This window comes from Erpetoichthys calabaricus, chromosome 11, assembly GCF_900747795.2.
Source record: "Erpetoichthys calabaricus chromosome 11, fErpCal1.3, whole genome shotgun sequence".
Lineage (NCBI taxonomy): Eukaryota > Metazoa > Chordata > Cladistia > Polypteriformes > Polypteridae > Erpetoichthys > Erpetoichthys calabaricus.
Genome location: NC_041404.2, coordinates 148,679,534 through 148,701,218, shown reverse-complemented (window position 1 = coordinate 148,701,218; position 21,685 = coordinate 148,679,534). Strand labels below are relative to the sequence as shown.

The window sequence follows — 21,685 nt, the reverse complement described above, 5'->3', positions numbered from 1 at the left end:
TTCCTGCCTTGTGCCCTGTGTTGGCTGGGATTGGCTCCAGCAGACCCCCGTGACCCTGTGTTCGGATTCAGTGGGTTGGAAAATGGATGGATGGATGAATTAAATAAGTAAATGTTCAAATTATAATAAAAATTATGGGATGTGTTGGGCTTCATGGGCCCCCTTGAGCTTCATAGCGATGTACCGGCTGCACCCCCCTCTCCTCGGGCGTCTCTGTCGTTGTGAAGCAGGGAGGCGCAGTGCTGCCTCACAGCTCAGGTCACATTTTTAGCCACAGTAATGGGCCCACCATAGCTGGCAGACACTCCCCTGGCCTTCAGGGACACTTAAAAGACAACTGCACCATAATAACCCACTTAAACTGGGATAAGTTGTTTCTTCCTTGACGTTCCTAAACATCCTGTGATTTCACTGAACCTGCGGGCTTCACTCATCACTAATAGAGAGTGAATGCATCACGATAGGAGCGTGGAGGACTGAGGTCTCACCCCTTAAGGATGCAGAAAAATGTGGAAGGAACTTTAAGAGGGAGAGGGGCGACCAGTTTGGGTAAACACAGGCAGAGGGCATAGCCAGCAATTAATTATGGTGATGCTGTGAAAGTACATCTCTGATCAATCACCTGGAATTGTTAGAAAATACAATTATTTTGGAGGGGGTGTTCAAACCTAAAAATCCTCAATGCTACACCTATGAACCCATTTGTGTTGACAGGCTCAAGCCGTAGAGAGACAATTGACGTCTACAGAAACAGAAGGCTGGGCGCCTATTTGCAGTTATACTGCGTTAGTGTAACCCTCTTTATAAAATGAAACACACAGATTACCGAGTTAGCAGCAATATAATCGAAGATGACAGAGGCACTTAAAGAAGCACTTGAGGTCTGAGGAAGGCACACGAGATACATGAAGGTATCACATTTAAACAGGCGGCCTATAAATTCACGGCTGAGATGGTGCCAGCAGGGGGGTGCTTTGGTAAAAAGGCCAAGTGAATGATGGCTCTGCCGCGTGTGGAAGCGTTTCAGAGTGCAGCGTTTTAAATAACAGTGCTGCTTAACAACTAACAAATGCCTGTCACCTCATCCATAACACAAGACAGAGGATTTGTGCAATGCCCTCCCCACAAAGAGCCGAACACCGGACGGTCCTGTCAGAGGAGAAGCTGGCATACACAGCGGGTGGCGCAGGAGCAAGAAATAATATTAAAAAACCAGGAGCAAAGGACGAGGCTGGCTGCCAAGACCAAGATGCATCTACACCTTTTGTGACAATTTAACTTACTATAATAAATTTGTGTGTAAAATTTATGGTAGTAAATGACAAAAATGATTAATATTAGAGATACAAAACAAATCCAACAAAACACTAAGCACAAAACGCTAAACACTCCCGACACAGTCCAGTTTCGCAGATGCCGATGGCGGTGGGCTTATGAAATGTGAACTGCCTCCTGAAAGTTAGGAACAGTTTTGTCCTTCAATGATGCCGATTTAAGTGAAGATCTGTAAAAACTGGCCTCCAGATGCAGGCGTTTTCCAAACCAGACGAAATCATGCAAAAAGGCAAACACAAGACAAGAACATGAATCCAGAGAAAACGGTAATCTGAAGGGCGCCATTGTAATCCCATTGTGCAGTAAAGTGATGAAACAAAAAACACGCCACTGATTGGAATCCTGATGGCTTCTTATGGCTCAATTGTAAGACTAGCGCCCTCATCATTCAACCATAAGAATTGCAGCAACCACTGAAGCAGTGTTCCCGGGGGTTGCTGGGATTTGTAGTCCATTTAAGTAGCACTGCTACAGTCTCGTCTGCGGTTTTCCGCAACACATTACAAAACTCGCAAAATAATTTCCATTTCTATTTGACCTGGGATCTATTCCTAAGCCCACACTCTCTATGTAGCGCTTACATGTGGACTTTCCCTCATCACAAAGACGCCCGTTGGATAGATCAGAGACTTGGGTGAATATGTGGTGGACTTTTGCCCTGGCCGAGGTGCTTTCAGGTCCAAGTGACTATAACCTCATATATAGAAAGTGCCGATTCATAAAGAAGAAAAACTAATTAAAAATTTTCTAATGAGAGATTATAGAATTGAAATCAATATTTGAAATCAATGCATGATATAATTTTACAATTTAATAAAAGCATAAACTTATATGAAGTTATAACAATAGTGCTGCTGATTAATTGTACAGACTGCATCTGTGTTGTTAGTCATGAGCACTAAAAATAAGTAACATGATAGTTAGAATTTGTTACTAACCCTCACCTATTCTGTTTCTCTTCTCGGTACTCAAATGTGGCACTTGGTGCCACGGCCCACCTGCCAAGTTGTTTTGCCTGCCTAAGGTAAAGTCATCCCTGATGGAGGTTCGCAGGAATCGTGGGGTGGAGGGATCCTTTCATCGGATTGGCAGGCCCAGCACTGGACAAATGGGGGAGGCAGCTTGATGGCCGAGGCCTCCAGGGCTCTGAACAAATCCAAATCATATTATGTGATATTATCTACTGTTAAATTCTGCTCCATACTTGTAATACTTTTATTTTTATACTGTATTGAGGATTACTTCTGTTCTGTTCTGTGTACTGCATTGTATTGTATTGGTCCCCTTCTTTTTGACACCCTCGAAACGGCCAACCTACCTGGAAAGTGGTCTCTCTTTGAACTGCCTTTCTCAAGGTTTCCTCCATTTTTTCCCTACAAGAGTTTTTTTGGGAGTTTTTCCTTGTCTTCTTAGAGAGTCGAGGCTGGGGGGCTGTCAAGAGGCAGGGCCTGTTAAAGCCTATTGCAGCACTTCTTGTGTGATTTTGGGCTATACAAAAATAAACTGTATTGGATTGTATTATAACAATGAATTATTGTGAATTTCTCCTTGGGATTAATAAAGTATCTATCTATCTATCTATCTATCTATCTATCTATCTATCTATCTATCTATCTATCTATCTATCTATCTATCTATCTATCTATCTATCTATCTATCTTATCCTACCTACTATACAAAATGAATATCTGTCTATCAATAGTGCATTTCATCTATCTATCTATCTATCTATCTATCTATCTATCTATCTATCTATCTATCTATCTATCTATCTATCTATCTATCTATCTATCTATCTATCTTATCCTACCTACTATACAAAATGAATATCTGTCTATCAATAGTGCATTTCATCTATCTATCTATCTATCTATCTATCTATCTATCTATCTATCTATCTATCTATCTATCTATCTATCTATCTATCTATCTATCTATCTATCTATCTTATCCTACCTACTATACAAAATGAATATCTGTCTATCAATAGTGCATTTCATCTATCTATCTATCTATCTATCTATCTATCTATCTATCTATCTATCTATCTATCTATCTATCTATCTATCTATCTATCTATCTATCTATCTATCTATCTATCTATCTTATCCTACCTACTATACAAAATGAATATCTGTCTATCAATAGTGCATTTCATCTATCTATCTATCTATCTATCTATCTATCTATCTATCTATCTATCTATCTATCTATCTATCTATCTATCTATCTATCTATCTATCTATCTATCTTATCCTACCTACTATACAAAATGAATATCTGTCTATCAATAGTGCATTTCATCTATCTATCTATCTATCTATCTATCTATCTATCTATCTATCTATCTATCTATCTATCTATCTATCTATCTATCTATCTATCTATCTATCTATCTATCTATCTTATCCTACCTACTATACACAATGAATATCTGTCTATCAATAGTGCATTTCGTTTATCTATCTATCTATCTATCTATCTATCTATCTATCTATCTATCTATCTATCTATCTATCTATCTATCTATCTATCTATCTATCTATCTATCTATCTATCTATCTATCTATCTATCTATCTATCTATCTTATCCTGCCTACTATACTAAAATGAATATCTGTCTATCAATAGTGCATTTCATTATCTATCTATCTATCTATCTATCTATCTATCTATCTATCTATCTATCTATCTATCTATCTATCTATCTATCTATCTATCTATCTATCTATCTATCTATCTATCTATCTATCTATCTATCTTATCCTGCCTACTATACTAAAATGAATATCTGTCTATCAATAGTGCATTTCATTATCTATCTATCTATCTATCTATCTATCTATCTATCTATCTATCTATCTATCTATCTATCTATCTATCTATCTATCTATCTATCTATCTATCTATCTATCTATCTATCTATCTATCTATCTATCTTATTAAACGTAAAAGATAAGAGTTGAATGTATCTGGAGGGTTAACTAAATGTTGTTGTACGCCTAGGCATGTGTGGTTTTTGTCTCCTCTTAAAGGAGACCCCAAGATAGCTGCGGAGGTTGACCTCCTTAGCGTTAGACCCGAGCACCACTCAGGCTGTTAAAACAGAGCTGAAACTGTTAGTCCTGAGCGTCTCGCGGAAAACTGTATAGATGCATCTCAAGAAAGCGTTAGACCCGAGGGTTACCCGGGTTGTAAAAGTGCCAACAGCGTTAGTGCCAGACACGATATAGGCGTGTCCTTCGTATGTGACAGGCTCAAGTGTTACCCTGGCAACAGTGCACACATGTCTTCTCCTAACCTCATAATGGCGTCTCGCAAGAAGCGTTTTTCAGCAGCTCAGGTGTTGCACGTTCCTGACCGTGATATGAGCAGTGATGAGTCTTTAGGCAGTGAAAGTGAAACGGACAGGGAAATCGAAAGGGATTCTGACGAATCCGAAAGTGACGCTCGTGTCAATCGCACATCAGCGTGAATGAAAATCTGCAAGGAATCACGCTACTGTTGTCCCAGCTGTGACATTGGATTGGGTATTTCACTGTGTTTCAAGATATGCCACACAAATTACACATTTTGACAGTATTTACGATATTATTATTATTATTATTATTATTATTATTTGTATCTTTATTACTAGGGGGCATCGCCCCCTGCTCACTTTGCGCCCCCCCCCCCCGCTAAGAGGGCTGAAGGCACCCCAAGGAGACGCGGCTGCTCCTCCAAACTCCCTCTTAAACGGTGATACAATGGGAAACAAATAACAGTTATTTTTTTTACCTCCTCTTTGCTCAATCAGCTGCTGCTGCCAAGCTGCGTGCTCTGCATTTCGTGTGGCGCTTCGAACATTTAAAAGCCCGTACAGCAGCTGTCCTGTTGTCTCACTGCCTTGTCTCTCTTGTCCCCCAGACATCCTCAAACACTATGTGATCTCTTTTCGCTGTTCCGTTATTTCACCGAGTAATATTTTCCGTTTGTTTGCGCTAATGCGAACTCTACTCTCATTTTTGTGAGACTTTTCCTACTTCCATTATCTCTAACCTGCTGTGCATGTGTATCACGGGACTTGCTTCCAAAGGTTGTAAGTATGACGTGACTTGTCCGTCTCGCGGGACGTGCAAGTGTCTCTCTGTCTCTCTTTAAAAGATCTCTCCTCCAAGGATCACGTCTTGTCACCAGGAAAAAAGTCTCATCGCAAAATTTTTTTTATAATAGAGAGATACTTTCTACACTTCTGACTTTGTTCTTTTAGTGTTTTGCACATTTTACAGTAGAAAGATGAGTTTTAATTCATATTTGATTTTTCAAGCCAAAAAAATTGCAATGCTTTTTACATGTTTTATTCGAACAAAAAAATGTAATGCTGAGGAGGTTAAAATAAGGTAGATGAGTAACAAACACCCCACTAGAAAGTGGGAATAAAGTAATGGGAAAGTCCAAACACCCCTCTTATGAAGCGGTGCTAAAATCAATAGAAGAGTCCGCAGTTTGCCAAGGCAATAGTCGGATTAATGGGTGGGTCAAAAGGAGTCCGAAAATACTGGTGGCACTCATTGATTGGACGAAGCTGTGCATATTCTGCATATTAAGAGTCAGATGACGTGAGGTATCAGATGAGGTAATGTAACAGAAAAGCAAAAACGCAGATGAATCGTTTTATTCATTGCCCACTCCAGCACATGGTCCCAACCTCCTCCTCCTCCTCTCCTTCCTCCTCAGTCCATGGATATTTGGGCACACCTCTGTACAAATAAACAATTGTTCTGCATTTTCATCTGCTCTCCAAGAATGACTTCTCTGAAAAGGGAGGAAAGTTTTTTCCCCACAACAAGATTGTTTCTAGTCCAGCGGTGCAGACCCTGGCCTCCCGCTGAGTGTACAACTGTGCATTGATCTATAAACCAGGGAGCTGGGGATTTGAGACTGTGGGGATCTCAGCTCCGGTGATCACAGGTTGCAAAACCTCCTCGCTTAATAGGTACAGAGAAAGTGCCTACAAAGCATTCATTTGCTGCGTAATTCGGTGAGCGATGGTGTGTCGGCAGGGGATCAATTGAGCACAAATCAAAGAAGTGAACTGCAGCTCCATGACCCTCGTTGATAAATTGGTCCCAGTAACTGTTGCAGATAGCAGAGATTACTGTGAAGGGCTTCTCTGTGGTAGTTGTCTCCCATCACCACCATACATTTAAACTTGCGGTCAGAAACTTTCGAAAGGTGAACTCGTCAAGGGGCCTCATCAGCCATTATACATTCTACAGGTATCTCCACGGGTTCATGTGTACTGTCCTTTGGGATGCGCTCCGACGTCCATTTTTAAATACACTGCACTCATCAGAAAAGGCAAAAAGAGCTTACAGTCATTCCAGTTAAAAGCAACCCTGGAAGGAAAGCCAGCCTGCCGGAGGGAGCACACATTGTGCTGAACTAAAGTCACCATCTCCTCATTAACCAAATTTCGAATGTCTTGTGGATGTGGGAGTTGAAGCAGAAAATAAAAAACTGGGAAATCTCACTGAGATTTATGAGGTATGTGAATTTCCCCTTGGGATTAATAAAGTATCTATCTATCTATCTATCTATCTATCTATCTATCTATCTATCTATCTATCTATCTATCTATCTATCTATCTATCTATCTATCTATCTATCTATCTATCTATCTATCTATCTATCTATCTATCTATCTATCTATCTATCTATCTATCTATATCTGAGGGAATGAGCAGACACCACACAGTGATGGGGGTGAGTCAAAGTAGTATCCACGTGAGGGCCAGGACCCGACGTCTACCTGCAGAAGACTTCCCAGAACATCACTCTACCTCTACCATCTTGCCATTCTTCCAATAGTACATCCTGCTGCCATCTCATCCTCACACACAGCCCACGAGTCCAAGGATCTTTAATGACCACTGAGAGTCAGGACCTCGGTTTTACATCTCATCCGTGCCACTTTTACAGCATGGTGTCCCAGTCCCTGCACTGGGTCATTGGAATCCACATTCAGACCGCAGGGTAAGCACCCCCTGTAGGCCTCACCAATCAATCCTTCTTCCAGCAACAAACCCAAGCTTTTCCAAGCAGTCCTCAAGATCTAAAAGAAAACGTGATTCATCAGGCCAGGTCACCTTCTTCTGTTGCTCCAATGACCGGTTCTGATGTTCATGTGCTCATTGTAGGCACTTTTGGTGGTGGACAGGAGTCAGTCAGCATGGGCAGCTACAAGGTCTGACAATTACATCTGTGAACTTGCCACTGTGTGCTTACGTTGGCAGCATTGTACAAGCAGCCCGGTAAGGTTTCATAACCTTGGTACGTCAGGGTCTCACAGCTGTGTTCGTGTCGATGTGTGGCAGTGGGGTCTTGCTGAGTGGCGTTCATTACTGTTGTTGCGTGTTCCTGTGTGCTGTTGCGCAAATGTCGAAGCTTGTATTACAGCGACGAACAAACACCAGCTCACATGGCACTGTCCGTATGGGAGTTTTTAGCCAGTTAACAAATAACTGTATTGGAAGACCCTCCCTACTCACCTGATCAGGCCCCCTAATTACTTTTTTTCTTGAAAGGAAGTGTTACGGTGTGAAATTTTGTATATAAGTTGATCAATATTTTGTATGTCTTTACTTGTAACTTAGACATTAGTGTTATATCATTGAAAAGAACAGCAACGGTGTGAGGTTTAAAACCCCCCAGACAATCATAAGGACTGAATCAGAGTTGGGGTACATGTGCCTGAAACCAGTTTGGCAAGTGATTGCTCTGCAGGACTCTCTCAATCAGCCCCCACAAGAAAGCCACACTACCCAGCTGGCAAACAACAGCTCAACAAATGGTTTGGGGGGGGGGGGGGTGGAGGTGGGAAAGATACTGTGTACCCCCAATGGTCTGTTTGGGATTGGTTTGAATCAGAGGCCATTCTGTAGCATGGTGCCCTATTGGTGTAAGGATCTGGACAAAGAACGAATAAATTGTGTTGCTTTACCCCTCCCTCCGTCTCTCTCTCACACACACACACACCATGGCCATGAAAAGAAGACCCCACTAGGCAGTCATATTGAGAAAGGCATGCGGCCTGTCCTGAAGAAAGCAGATTGGAAAATGGAGACTTAACTAAAGACATTTTAAGTAACTAACAAGTCTGTGTGCCGCCTGAAACTACACATCACCATTTATCAGGGTGTATGGCTGCCAATATTCAAATGAACTTTCCATCCATCCATTATACAACCCGCTATATCCTAACTACAGGGTCACGGGGGTCTGCTGGAGCCAATCCCAGACAACACAGGGCGCAAGGCAGGAAACAAACCCCGGGCAGGGCACCAGCCCACTGCAGGGCACACACACACACACACCAAGCCCTCACTAGGGCCAATTTAGAATCGCCAGTCCACCTAACCTGCATGTCTGTGGACTGTGGGAGGAAACCGGAGTGCCCGGAGGAAACCCACACAGACACAGGAGAACATGCAAACTCCACACAGGGAGGACCCGGGAAGCGAACTCGGGTCTCCTAACTGCGAGGTAGCAGCGCTGCCACCGTGCCGCCCTCACATTCTTTGCTCATTGTTATTATTTTATGACTACAGTAATCCTTCGCTATATCGCGGATTTTATATGTAAGCATATCTAAATATAAATCGCGGATTTTTCGCTGGTTCATGGGTTTCAGTGGACAATGGCTCTTTTTACTTCTGGTACATGTTTCCTCAGTTGGTTTGCCCAGTTGATTTCATACACGGGACGCTATTGGCAGATGGCTGAGAAGCTACCCAATAAGAGCGGGTTAAGTTCCTGGGTGCTGATTGGCTCAGCGATGGAGAGCAGCATTTGGTTCCGCTTTGCGTTAACCAGGAAGTCTCGTCTCGCTCATTCAGCATCAACATGTTTCGCTGTGTAAAGAGTTAACTTTTGTGCTCTTTTGTGTTTATCTTTGTGCATAGTCAAGCCCTTCGTTATGTCTCCAAAACGATCTGCTCCTGCTACGGCTTCTGGGGCCGTGCCCAAGTGCCAACGGAAGAGGTTAACGATTGACGAAAAGGTGAAAGTTTTGGATATGTTGAAGGAAGGGAACAGCTACGCCGCTGTAGGACGCCATTACGGCATCAATGAGTCCACGGTTCATTATATTAAGACTAGACAAAGAGCCCGTTTTGACAATGTAAGATAAAACGGGCACGAGTGCAATAGTAATAAGTATAAGCACCACAAACCTGATATAGGTGTATTGAATGAATGCGTAATTAGGCCTGGAGCTGTAGTCGAAATCGCCTTTCAGGCCTCTAGAGCTTTAATCGAAGTGGCATTTCTCTTTGAATTTGTTGGTCTCATAAAGTTTTTCGGGCAGCTGCGTAGAAGGCGACTGCGCATTCGGCTTCGGACAGACGTGAGTGAGTGAGAGTGAGTGAGTGAGTGAGTGAGTGAGTGAGTGAGTGAGTGAGTGAGTGAGTGAGTGAGTGAGTGAGTGAGTGAGTAGACCAGCGAATTATATATGAGATTATGTTCTGAATGAACTGTACCATTTTACAACTGGCAACAATTGGCGGTGTTACCAGCCGAAATCAGCTGTAAACATTACCAGAATGCAAATGGTGCATGACTGCAGTGTTCGAATTTTAGAAATATGATCCTACATTAACACTAAAGGAATAATCATAATATATACAGTGTGTTTACATACATAATTTCAATGAATCTTATCTAATATCTAAGAGAATATAAAAGGTTAATGCTGTATAACTGTGCGGGAAATGTTTATAAGAGCGTGGGAGAATTTATAAGGGCTTAAAATATATAAAAATAACCATATAAACATATGGTTTTTACTTCGCGGATCGAGGAGGGATCACTGTATTACCAATAATACATTATTTAAAGTTGTAACTTAACTCCTGCTTGTCTTTTCCATCCATCCATTATCCAACCCGCTGAATCCGAACACAGGGTCACGGGGGTCTGCTGGAGCCAATCCCAGCCAACACAGGGCACAAGGCAGGAACCAATCCCGGGCAGGGTGCCAACCCACCGCAGGACACACACAAACACACCAAGCACACACTAGGGCCAATTTAGAATCGCCACTCCACCTAACCTGCACATCTTTGACTCTGTGTAATGACCTGAGGTTATGAAGGTAGAAGGAAAGGTGGGGAGAAGTTATAAAGTACAGCACCTTATAAACGGGGGTACATCTATGGCACGGATGTCAAACTCCAGTCCTGGTGGGCCACAGTGGCTGCAGGTTTTCATTCTAACCATCTTCTTCATCAGTGACCAGTTTTGGCTGCTAATTAACTTCTTTTGAATTAATTTTAATTGACTTGCTCTTGAAGGGTCAGACTCCTTAATTGTTTTGCTTTAGTTTTATTTGACGTGACTCAGGCCCCCTTAGTTGTTTCTTTTTTTTCAATAATGAGACCCAAAACAAGCCGCCACCTGACCAGCTCTCCTGTGCCCGTCACACAACATGTGAAAATAAAGAAAGGTGAAGGTCTCGGTAAGGTTGATCTCTCAGCTCAACAAAACATCTTGATGGTGTTCTTAGAAAATCAACAGTTTTGTAAAACGTCGGAGAGCAGCAATAAGCCATGGAATTAAATAATGGGCTTCATTAACACAGAGAATTGGCTTCTCATTAAGAAATTGGTTGGAGTGAAATTGGTTGGAGTTTGAAGCCCCAGTTTAGCTGCTCATCTGTCGGCTCGTTTCACGTCTCATTTCTGTTTGGTTGCCATTTAATGAAGAAAAGAATCAATTCAGAGGACCTAATCCGTAAAAACAGGGCTATTAAAATGAAGAGAAAAGGAGTTAATTAGCAATGAAAACTGGTCACTGATTAGGAAAAGGGTCAGAATGAAAAGCTGCAGCCACTGCGGCCCTCCAGGACAGGAGTTCGACACCCCTGGTCTATGGGATTCAAAGCATTTTAACAAAGGCTACACATTAAAGAATACAAAAGGGGAAAGCCGAGTAACAGAGAGCTCTACCAAGACAAGACAAAGACATTTTGATGACATTCAGGACATCAAGCGTAATGTGATGACAGTTCTGATGGCCACTCCAGAAAAGGAGTTCCAAAATTGCTTTCAGGTTTTGAGGTCGGTGCACAGCTTCCCAAGGGGAGCACTTCGAAGATGATACTCAGCAATGACGTATGCAGCACTTTTTCTAGGATGAGTTTGTGAACTTATTTGTCAGACCTCATACAGTTCAAGTTGTCTCCTGGACAGTGTTAAGTTTTTTGGCAATCTGTGCTACAGTAGCTGTGAGATCAGACTAGACGGGCTGGCTTTCGCTCCCCCTCACACATCACTGAGCCCCCGATGTCCATGTTGCCAGTATATTGGGTGTGCTTGGACCACTTTTGGTAGGCACTAAGCACTGCATACCAGGGACCACCCCACAAGACCTGCCGTTTTGGAGATGCTCTGACCCAGTCGTCTAGCCACCACCTGATTAGGGTACCACGCTGCCCCATGCATTTATAGACTGAGTGACGGGTGTCCCTGATGTCCACATGACCATCATCATCAGAATTCCTCCATGTGAAGCCTGAAACCCATCAGGTCTGATTTAGACCATCTATGTTAGGTAGAATGCCCAGTGGAAGCTGGGTGGTCTTTGTGGCCTTGGAACCCCTGCAGATTTTGTTCTCTTTCTCCAGCCTAACTGGAGTTTTATTGATTTTTCTGTCCTCCTGGCCATCTGACTTTACCTTCTGTATAACATTATCACCTAATCTTGTTGGTTTACAGTCATATGAAAAGGTTTGTGAACCCCTCTCAGCCTGCATAATAATTGACTCTCCTTTCAACATAAAAGATAACACTGGTATGTCTTTCATTTCCTAGGAGTACTGCGGTGTTTTCCGAACAAAGATTTTTAGTGACGCAGTATTTAGTCGTATGAAATTAAATCAAATGTGAAAAACTGGCTGTGCACAAATGTGGGTCCCCTTGTCATTGTGCTGATTTGAATGCCTGTCACTGCTCAATGCTGATTACTTACAACACCAAATTGGTTGGATGAGCTCATTAAGCCTTGAACTTCATAGACAGGTGTGTCCATCATGAGATATAAAGGGATTTAAGGTGGTCAATTGCAAGTTGTGCTTCCTTCCCTTTGACTCTCCTCTGAAGAGTGACAGCATGGGATCCTCAAAGCAACTCTCAAAAGATCTGAAAACAAAGATTGTTCAGTCTGGTGGTTTAGGGGAAGGCTACACAAAGCCATCTCAGAGGTTTAAACTGTCAGTTTCAACTGTAAGGAATGTGATCAGGAAATGGAAGGCCACAGGCACAGTTGCTGTTAAACCCAGCAGGTCTGGCAGGCCAAGAAAAATACAGGAGCGGCATATGAGCAGGATTGTGAGAATGGTGACAGACAACCCACAGATCACCTCCAAAGACCTGCAAGAACATCTTGCTGCAGATGGTGTATCTGTACATCGTTCTACAATTCAGCGCAATTTGCATAAAGAACATCTGTATGGCAGGGTGATGAGAAAGAAGCTCTTTCTGCACTCACACCACAAACAGAGTCGCTTGTTGTATACAAATGCTCATTTAGACAAGCCAGATTTATTTTGGAACAAAGTGCTTTGGACTGATGAGACAAAAATGAAGTTATTTGGTCAAAACAAAAAGGGCTTTACATGGAGGAAGAAGAACACCACATTCCAAGAAAAACACCTGCTACCTACTGTCAAATTTGGTGGAGGTTCCATCATGCTGTGGGGCTGTGTGGCTAGTTCAGGACTGGGGCCCTTGTTAAAGTCGAGGGTCGGATGAATTCAACCCAATATCAACAAATTCTTCAGGATAATGTTCAAGCATCAGTCACAAAGTTGGAAGTTACACAGGGGTTGGATATTCAAGACAAGACAATGACCCAAAACACAGTTCGAAATCTACAAAGGCATTCATGCAGAGGGAGAAGTACAATGTCCTGGAATAGCCATCACAGTCCCCTGACTTGAATATCATCAAAAATCTATGGGATGATTTGAAGCAGGCTGTCCATCAAATTGAACTGAACTGGAGAGATTTTGTATGAAGAAAGGTCAACAGTACCTCCATCAAGAATCAGACACTCATCAGAGGCTATAGGAGGACAGCGTCTAGAGGCCAAAAGGAGGCTCAACTAAGTATTGATGTCATATCTCTGTTGGGGTGCCCACATTTATGCCCCTGTCTAATTTTGTTATGATGCATATTGCATATTTTCTATTAATCCAATAAACTTAATGTCACTGCTGAAATCCTACTGTGTCCATAAGGCATGTCATATATTAAAAGGAAGTTCAGCCAATGAGAAACAAAAATCGAAAGAATTCAGAGGGGGTCCCAAACTTTTTCATATGACTGTATGTTTTATATATTAACTTCCTGTTTTATTTTACCTTGTAACGCTACATTGTTTGTATGAAAGTGTGATATAAAAATAAATGTTTCTGCGGGGCAGCACGGTGGTGCAGTGGGTAGCGCTGCTGCCTCGCGGTTAGGAGACCCGGGTTCGCTTCCCGAGTCCTCCCTGTGTGGAGTTTGCATGTTCTCCCCATGTCTGCGTGGGTTTTCTCCGGGCGCTCCGGTTTCCTCTCACAGTCCAAAGACATGCAGGTTAGGTGGATTGGCCGATTCTAAATTGGCCCTAGTGTGTGCTTGGTGTGTGGGTGTGTTTGTGTGTGTCCTGCGGTGGGTTGGCACCCTGCCCGGGTTTGTTTCCTGCCTTGTGCCCTGTTTTGGCTGGGATTGGCTCCAGCAGACCCCCCGTGACCCTGTGTTCGGATTCAGCAGGTTGGAAAATGGATGGATGGATGTTTCTGCTATTGTAGCCTTCACAATTCGACCGAAGTGAAAATTGCTCAGATCCTAAAGCATGCCCATGTTTCCTGCTTCCAACACTGACTGTTCACTTGCTGCCTAATAAATTGGCAGGTGCCATTGTGACAAAATAATCAAAGTTCCTCACTTCCCTGTCAGTGGTTTCACAGTTGTGGCTCATCGGTGTAAATGCTAACCGACCGTCTTCTGTGTGGCCTACTGTATGTGCCCTTACTGTTTTTACAATAAGTGATACATGAAAGCACACAGAGGAATGTGCCAGTTGACTGGGACGCTCCCTTTGTTTTGTGGACCTCTCATTTCATTCGAGCCGTTTAGGATATGCCGTACCTGACACACCAGTCAGTCCTCATAGTCTCACTTACAGTGACAATGGCCGGCCATTCATCTATAAACTTCATTTACCCACTTAGGTAAATTCAGGATGACAGGGTGCTTTAGTCTCCCGTTTTGGAGGTGTGCCAGGGCACAGGCATACTGGCACAGACACCAGGACTTATTGACACTGAGCCAATTTAGTCTTTAACTAGTGTGAACCCAGCAAGAGTTTCTTGCCACAGTCGTAATATCCGCAGCTGAGTTTCACCCAGAAACGTCAAATGCATGGCCAGAGATGGCAAGTCAACATACAGCGCAGGTTGTGCCCGTTAGGAAATCATTTGACAGAGCGAACAAAATTACAGATGAGCAAATGTTACATCCATTTCATGTTCTAACCCACTTAATCCTGAACATAGGGAAGCAATGCAGGAAGAAACCCCGGACAGGGCGCCAGTCCATCAGAGGGCAAACACACACACACGAAACCACACATTGGGGCCAATTTAGGATTGCCAACTCACCTAAATTGCATGTCTTTGGAAACAGGAGCTCACAGAGGCAACCCACACAGACACAGGGAGAACATGCAAACTCCACACAGGGAGGACCCGAAATGTGAACCCTGGTCTCCTTACTGTGAGGCAGCAGCGCCACCACTGCGCCACCATCTGACCAAATATCGAAAAGGCAAATGAATGGTGCAATCTTGGGTTGCGCTCTGTAGGATTAAGTTCTGTTTGCTGTTACTTATGTACAGTGGTGCAGTGGTGGCACTGCTGACTCGCAGTAAGGAGACCCGGGTTCATTTCCCGGGTCCTCCCTGCATGGAATTTGCATGTTCTCCCCGTGTCTGCGTGGGTTTCCTCCCACAGTCCAAAGACATGCAGGTTAGGTGTATTGGCGATCATAAATTGTCCCTAGTGTGTGTGGGTGTGTGTGTGTGTGCCCTGTGGTGGGCTGGCACCCTGCCCGGGGTTTGTTTCCTGCCTTGCGCTCTGTGTTGGCTGAGATTGGCTCCAGTAGACCTCCGTGACCCTGTAGTTGGCATATAGTGGGTTGGATAATTGATGGAAGGATGAAAATAATGCAGGATTTTGTGGGGGGTTTGGGGTTTTGAGATTTTGGGATCCAGTAACACCCCCCCCCTCCCCCCCCCCCCCCCCATCACTACGTTTGTCCTAGTGCTGACCTTGCCTCGTGGTCATTATTTCAAGTTATTTATATACTCTTGTACTCTCCTGGCAGGGGTCCAGGTTCCTGTTTTCTTTTCCTCAGTTTTGATTCTCTGATTTATGTTGATTATGTTACTTTATCTAATTATGATCATTACTCTTTGTTTTTTGATTTTGTTTATGTACGTAAGCTCTCTGTGTTATGTTCCATGTGTTTTGTGGGTGGTTACGCCAAGAGGCTGGGCCCTCTGCCCTACATATCCCACAATTCCTGTCGATTCTTTGCAGACGTGCCTGGGAGTGGCGAGTTTACTTGTGTTTATTTGATTTATTGGATTTCTAGATTTTTGACAACTCTGCTATTTATTTTAACAATTCTTAGAAAATCTGCATTGAGACTTCTTTGCTTTGGATTGCCTTTGGTGTTACAGGTAATTCCTTTCTTGTCTTATGTGCTCCTTCATAGCTTCATTCGTGTTACAAGTAGTTTTGTGAAGAATAAAGGTTTTTATTTTTATATTTGTCCCATTACTAGCCAGGGTTTGATGGTGAAATCCCCCATTTTTGGAAGTGTTTTTGGGACCATGTACTCTGGGACTCCTAGTCCACAATATGCACTGTCCATCTAAGATGGGTTCAAATCTAAGTAATCAACATAGATGTCAATGTTAACATTTGCAGGGCACCATCTATTGGAATGTATGTAGTAATGCTTGGAGTAACAAAATGCATTGCACTTGGTGTTCCAACAGATGCTGCATCATAAACATTTGTAGTAATAAAATACAGTACTGGGCCATCTTCTTAGCCCTCTCAATCCTGAACAGGGTCATGAGGGAGTAATAAAATGCATTACTACAAATCTGTTAGAATGTCAATGCAAAGCAATGTCTCTGTTATATGTCATTTGGTATGAGGTTCGTGAAAACGGTATTAATGTTTGTGATGTGCCACCTGTTGGAATGACAAGTGCATTGCATATGTCTCTGTTATATTCCATTTGGTATGGGATTTGTAAAAGTAGTTGTAATGTTTGTAATGTGGCATCTGCTGGAATGGCAAATGTAATGCATAGTCTCTGTTTTATGTCATTTAGTATGGGGTTCGTGAAAACAACATTAATATTTGCAACACACCATCTGTTGGAATGACAAATGTAATGCAATCTATTACTACACGTTTGTAATATGCAATCAGTTGGAATGACAAATGTAATGCATATAGATAGATAGATAGATAGATAGATAGATAGATAGATAGATAGATAGATAGATAGATAGATAGATACTTTATTAATCCCAGGGGGAAATTCACATATTCCAGCAGCAAAAATATTAAATTAAAGAGTAGTAAAAAATGCAGATAAAAAAACAGACAATAACTTGAATAATGTTCAACGTTTACCCCCTCTGGTGGAATTGAAGAGTCGCATAGTTTGGGGGAGGAATGATCTTCTCAGTCTGTCAGTGGAGCAGGACAGTGACAGCAGTCTGTCACTGAAACTGCTCCTCTGTCTGGAGATGACACTGTTTAATGGATGTAGTGGATTCTCCATAATTGATAGGAGGATGCCTCAATGACTCTGTTTATATGCCATTTGGTATGAGATTCATGAAAACAGTTTTAATGTTGCAATGCACCATCTGTTGGAATGACAAATGTAATGCAATCTATCACTACATATGTTTGTGATACGCCATCAGTTGGAATGACAAATGTAATGCATATGACTGTTATATGCCATTTGGTATGAGGTTCGTGAAAACAGTTTTAATGTTTGTAATGTGCCTTCAGGTGGAATGAAAAATGTAATGCACATATCTCTGTTATATGCCATTTGGTATGGGATTTGTAATAGCAGTATTAAAGTTTGTGATGCGGCATCTGCTGGAATGACAATTGTAATGCATTTTATGACTACAAATGTTGGTGATGTGCCATCGGTTGGAAGGATAGAGGCATAGCAAGTGGACAGACACATAGATATGCAGACACACAGACAATTTTACTTTTATTAAGGTGGATTATAATTTTCACAGCCACCCGTAGGGGGAACATGAATGTGAAAAGAGCCAAACATGCGGTGTATTTTTATTTTGTGAATTAAGTGAATGATATTAATGCAATTCAAATTCTGATGTGTTTCTGCATGGTTTCAGATAACATGGTTTTCAAATAGCTTAAATGCTTGAACTCTGATTAAGTGTAAGTATCCAAACTCAGCACTGAAATCACACTTCTTAGTGTGTTAGCATATAGAAATTACTGCAAGTCACATGTAATGGGGTGCGGGAGAAGCAATTGGAGAAAACTTCTATGGTCACAGCAAGAACATGGAGACTGACCAGAGATCTAAAGCTGGGTTCATGAGGTAGCAGCATTCACCACTATGCCACCATAACCTTTTAGCTGTCCTTCCAAAATGAAATAAGCTGCCTTTGCTAAAAGCTGCTACTTTCTAAACTTCAGCTAATTCAACATTTGCCAGCAACCAGAAGTTAGAACGTTCCCCTAAGCCAGCTTTCTAAAACTGCAATGGGAATCCATACTCAGCTTTCTCTTCTCCTGAGTCTGCATGTCATGATCTGCTTTGCCCTGTCATGCCAAATGCCAGGGCAATCTGCGGAGCAAGCAAAAGGGAAATGATGTGGAAAGAAATACCTGATAGCACAGTGAATACCGCGGCAAAGGCGTTCAGCTTGAGTCCATCGATCACGTTGCTCGAGTGAAGGAGCTCCAGGCACATTAAACTGAAACCAACTACAAGCAGCATGATGTACAACACCTCGGACACGACGGACAGCCAAAGGACACCTGTGGAAACAGAGAGACAGAGAGGTCAGAGAGCAAACGCACCATGGGGAGCAGATTTAAGGAGGACCCCAGGTCTAGCCCCTCACATTACACGAAGCCACAGTGCCCGGGGTCCTCCTTTAATATTCAACATTTACAACATACAAGGTACATGTGCTACTTTTAAGAGCTTCTGAAATTTGTCAAATGAGAGGAGACCATTCAGTCCATTAGGCTTGTTTGTTTAGCTCAGAGCTCCGGTCTCCCTGATATCTCATCCAGAACCTCCTTGAAGCTTCTCCAGAGTTTCTACTCCAACTCCATGTCTCAGTAGTTAAACCCCTGTGACCCTGTGTTCAGATTCAACGGGTTGGAAAATGGATGGATGTATAATATAATATAATATAATCCATATTACTAACCGAAGGTTGTAAACCGGATGGACGCAGGGCGCATTGAAGCGCATGCGCACTGCCGCCTACAACGCGCTTCTGAAACACCACAGGCAAAGGAGTCACGGCTCAAAAACGAAACAGCTCAACTAACGGAAATACAAAACCGAGCCCATAGCTAACGACACAGCCGCAGAGAAAACAAAAACGAGAGAATTCAGCGCATATTTGAATCACATTACAGTATTACAGTACGGAATCCCCAAAGGTCCAGATACAGTATTACAGTAATACATTATTAACAGTCCAGCCACAGAAAACACAGAAACGACACCAGGTGGAAAAAAACAATAAACGAACGCTCCGTATTAAACGTACGTGCGATTATAATTCCTAACAGTAAACGACGTATAGCTAACGGAGTCACGGCTCCAAAAAGAAACAGCTCAACTAACAGAAATACAAACACGAGCCCGCATGGATAAATACCATGAACGCAGGCGCCTACAATGCGCTTCTGAAACAGCAGAAGCAAAGGAGTCACGGCTCCAAAACGACCTGGGAGCTAAACCTGAGGTAAAGCGTGCACGCCAGGTTGTACATGTGCCCGAACGCGACCACCCACACCACCGCACTGGATCCGCCGCCATGGTCACTTCAGCATGCGAATCCGCTGTCGTCAGCAATGACTTCATAGAAAAACAAAAAAGAGACTGCATGCGCCTAAAACGCGCTTCTGAAACACCAGAACCAGATGAGTCACAGCTCCAAAACGAAGCCGCTTTAGTACAAATATGTTTATTTAATTAAATGAACTTTCCCAGGACGCACCCACCCTCCATGATATTTCATCCCTCCAAGTATCAGAGGGAACAGAAAGTGATTCTTGGATTTGCGATTCTTTCGAGAATCGCGGGCTTGCTGGTATAATATAATATAATATAATATAATATAATATAATATAATATAATATAATATAATATAATATAATATGCTGTGCTATCCATCTAAGATGGGTTAAAATAATTAACACAGACCTCAGCATTAATATATGCAGTGCATACTGAAATGTATTTTGTAATGCATATATTTTAATAAAATGCATTGCATTTGTCATTCCAACAGATGACACATCACAAATCTTTGTGGAGTGCCATCTGTTGGATTGAAAAATGCAATGCATATGTCACTATTACATGCCATTTGGTATGAGGTTCATAAAAGCAGTGTTAATGTTTGTGATATGCCATCTGTTGGAAAGATAAATGCAATGCATATGACTCTGTTGGATTCCATTTGGTGTGAGGTTCATAAAAGCAATGTTAAAGTTTGTGATGCGCCATCTGTTGGAATGACAAGTGCAACTTATATGTCTCTGTTAAATGCAATTTGATATGAGATTCATAAAAGCAGTGTTAATGTGTGTGATACGCCATCTGTTGACAGACATAGCAACTGGTTGCACACGCAGATCATTTTATTAAGGTGGATATAAAATAGTATAATATAACTAGCTGTGCTATCCAACTAAGAGTGGTTGAAATCTAAATTATCAAAGTATACCTAAGTGTTAATGTTTGCAGTGCACCATCTATTGGAATGAATTTTGTAATGCATGTAGTAATAATATATAAATCACATACCAAATGGCATGTGACAGTAATATATGCATTGCGTATGTCATTCCAACAGATGGCACATCACAGACATTTCTAGTAATAAAATGTATTACTACAAATACAGTATTTCTGGTGCACCATCTGTTTTAATGACATACACAATGCATATGTCTCTGTTACATACCATTTGATATGTGATTTGTACAAGCAGTGTTAATGTTTGTGATGCGCCATCTGTTAGAATGACAAGTGCAATTTACACCCACCGCACATATTATATTATATTCACCTTAATCAAAAGACAATTGTCTGTGTGTCTGTGTATCTGTGTGTCAATCCGGTTATTACGTTTGTCATTTCAGCAGATGACACATCACAATCATTAACACTGCTTTTATGAATTTCATATCAAATAGCATATAACAGAAACATATACAGTGCATCCGGAAAGTATTCACAGCGCATCACTTTTTCCACATTTTGTTATGTTACAGCCTTATTCCAAAATGGATTAATGAATTCTATACACAACACCCCATAATGACAACGTGAAAAAAGTTTATTTGAGGTTTTTGCAAATTAATTATTAAAAATAAAAAACTGAGAAATCCCATGTACTGTACATAAGTATTCACAGCCTTTGCTCAATACTTTGTCGATGCACCTTTGGCAGCAATCACAGCCTCAAGTCTTTTTGAATATGATGCCACAAGCTTGGCACACCTATCCTTGGCCAGTTTCGCCCATTCCTCTTTGCAGCACCTCTCAAGCTCCATCAGGTTGGATGGGAAGCGTCGGTGCACAGCCATTTTAAGATCTCTCCAGAGATGTTCAATCGGATTCAAGTCTGGGCTGTGGCTGGGCCACTCAAGGACATTCACAGAATTGTCCTGAAGCCACTCCTTTGATATCTTGGCTGTGTGCTTAGGGTCGTTGTCCTGCTGAAAGATGAACCGTCACCCCAGTCTGAGGTCAAGAGCGCTCTGGAGCAGGTTTTCATCCAGGATGTCTCTGTACATTGCTGCAGTCATCTTTCCCTTTATCCTAACTAGTCTCCCAGTCCCTGCCGCTGAAAAACATCCCCACAGCATGATGCTGCCACCACCATGCTTCACTGTAGGGATGGTATTGGCCTGGTGATGAGCGGTGCCTGGTTTCCTCCAAACGTGACACCTGGCATTCACACCAAAGAGTTCAATCTTTGTCTCATC

General features: G+C 42.2%; 1 protein-coding gene across 1 annotated transcript in view; it reads right to left on the bottom strand.

Annotated features, from left to right (window-relative positions):
- The window catches only part of gsg1l (gsg1-like), a 133,855-nt gene that overhangs the window by 43,935 nt on the left and 68,235 nt on the right, over nt 1–21,685 (bottom strand). Inside the window, exon 3 of the mRNA XM_028814308.2 lies at nt 18,332–18,484. Within this exon, the coding sequence (XP_028670141.1) occupies nt 18,332–18,484 (153 nt within the window). The remainder of the gene's footprint in view (nt 1–18,331; nt 18,485–21,685) is intronic.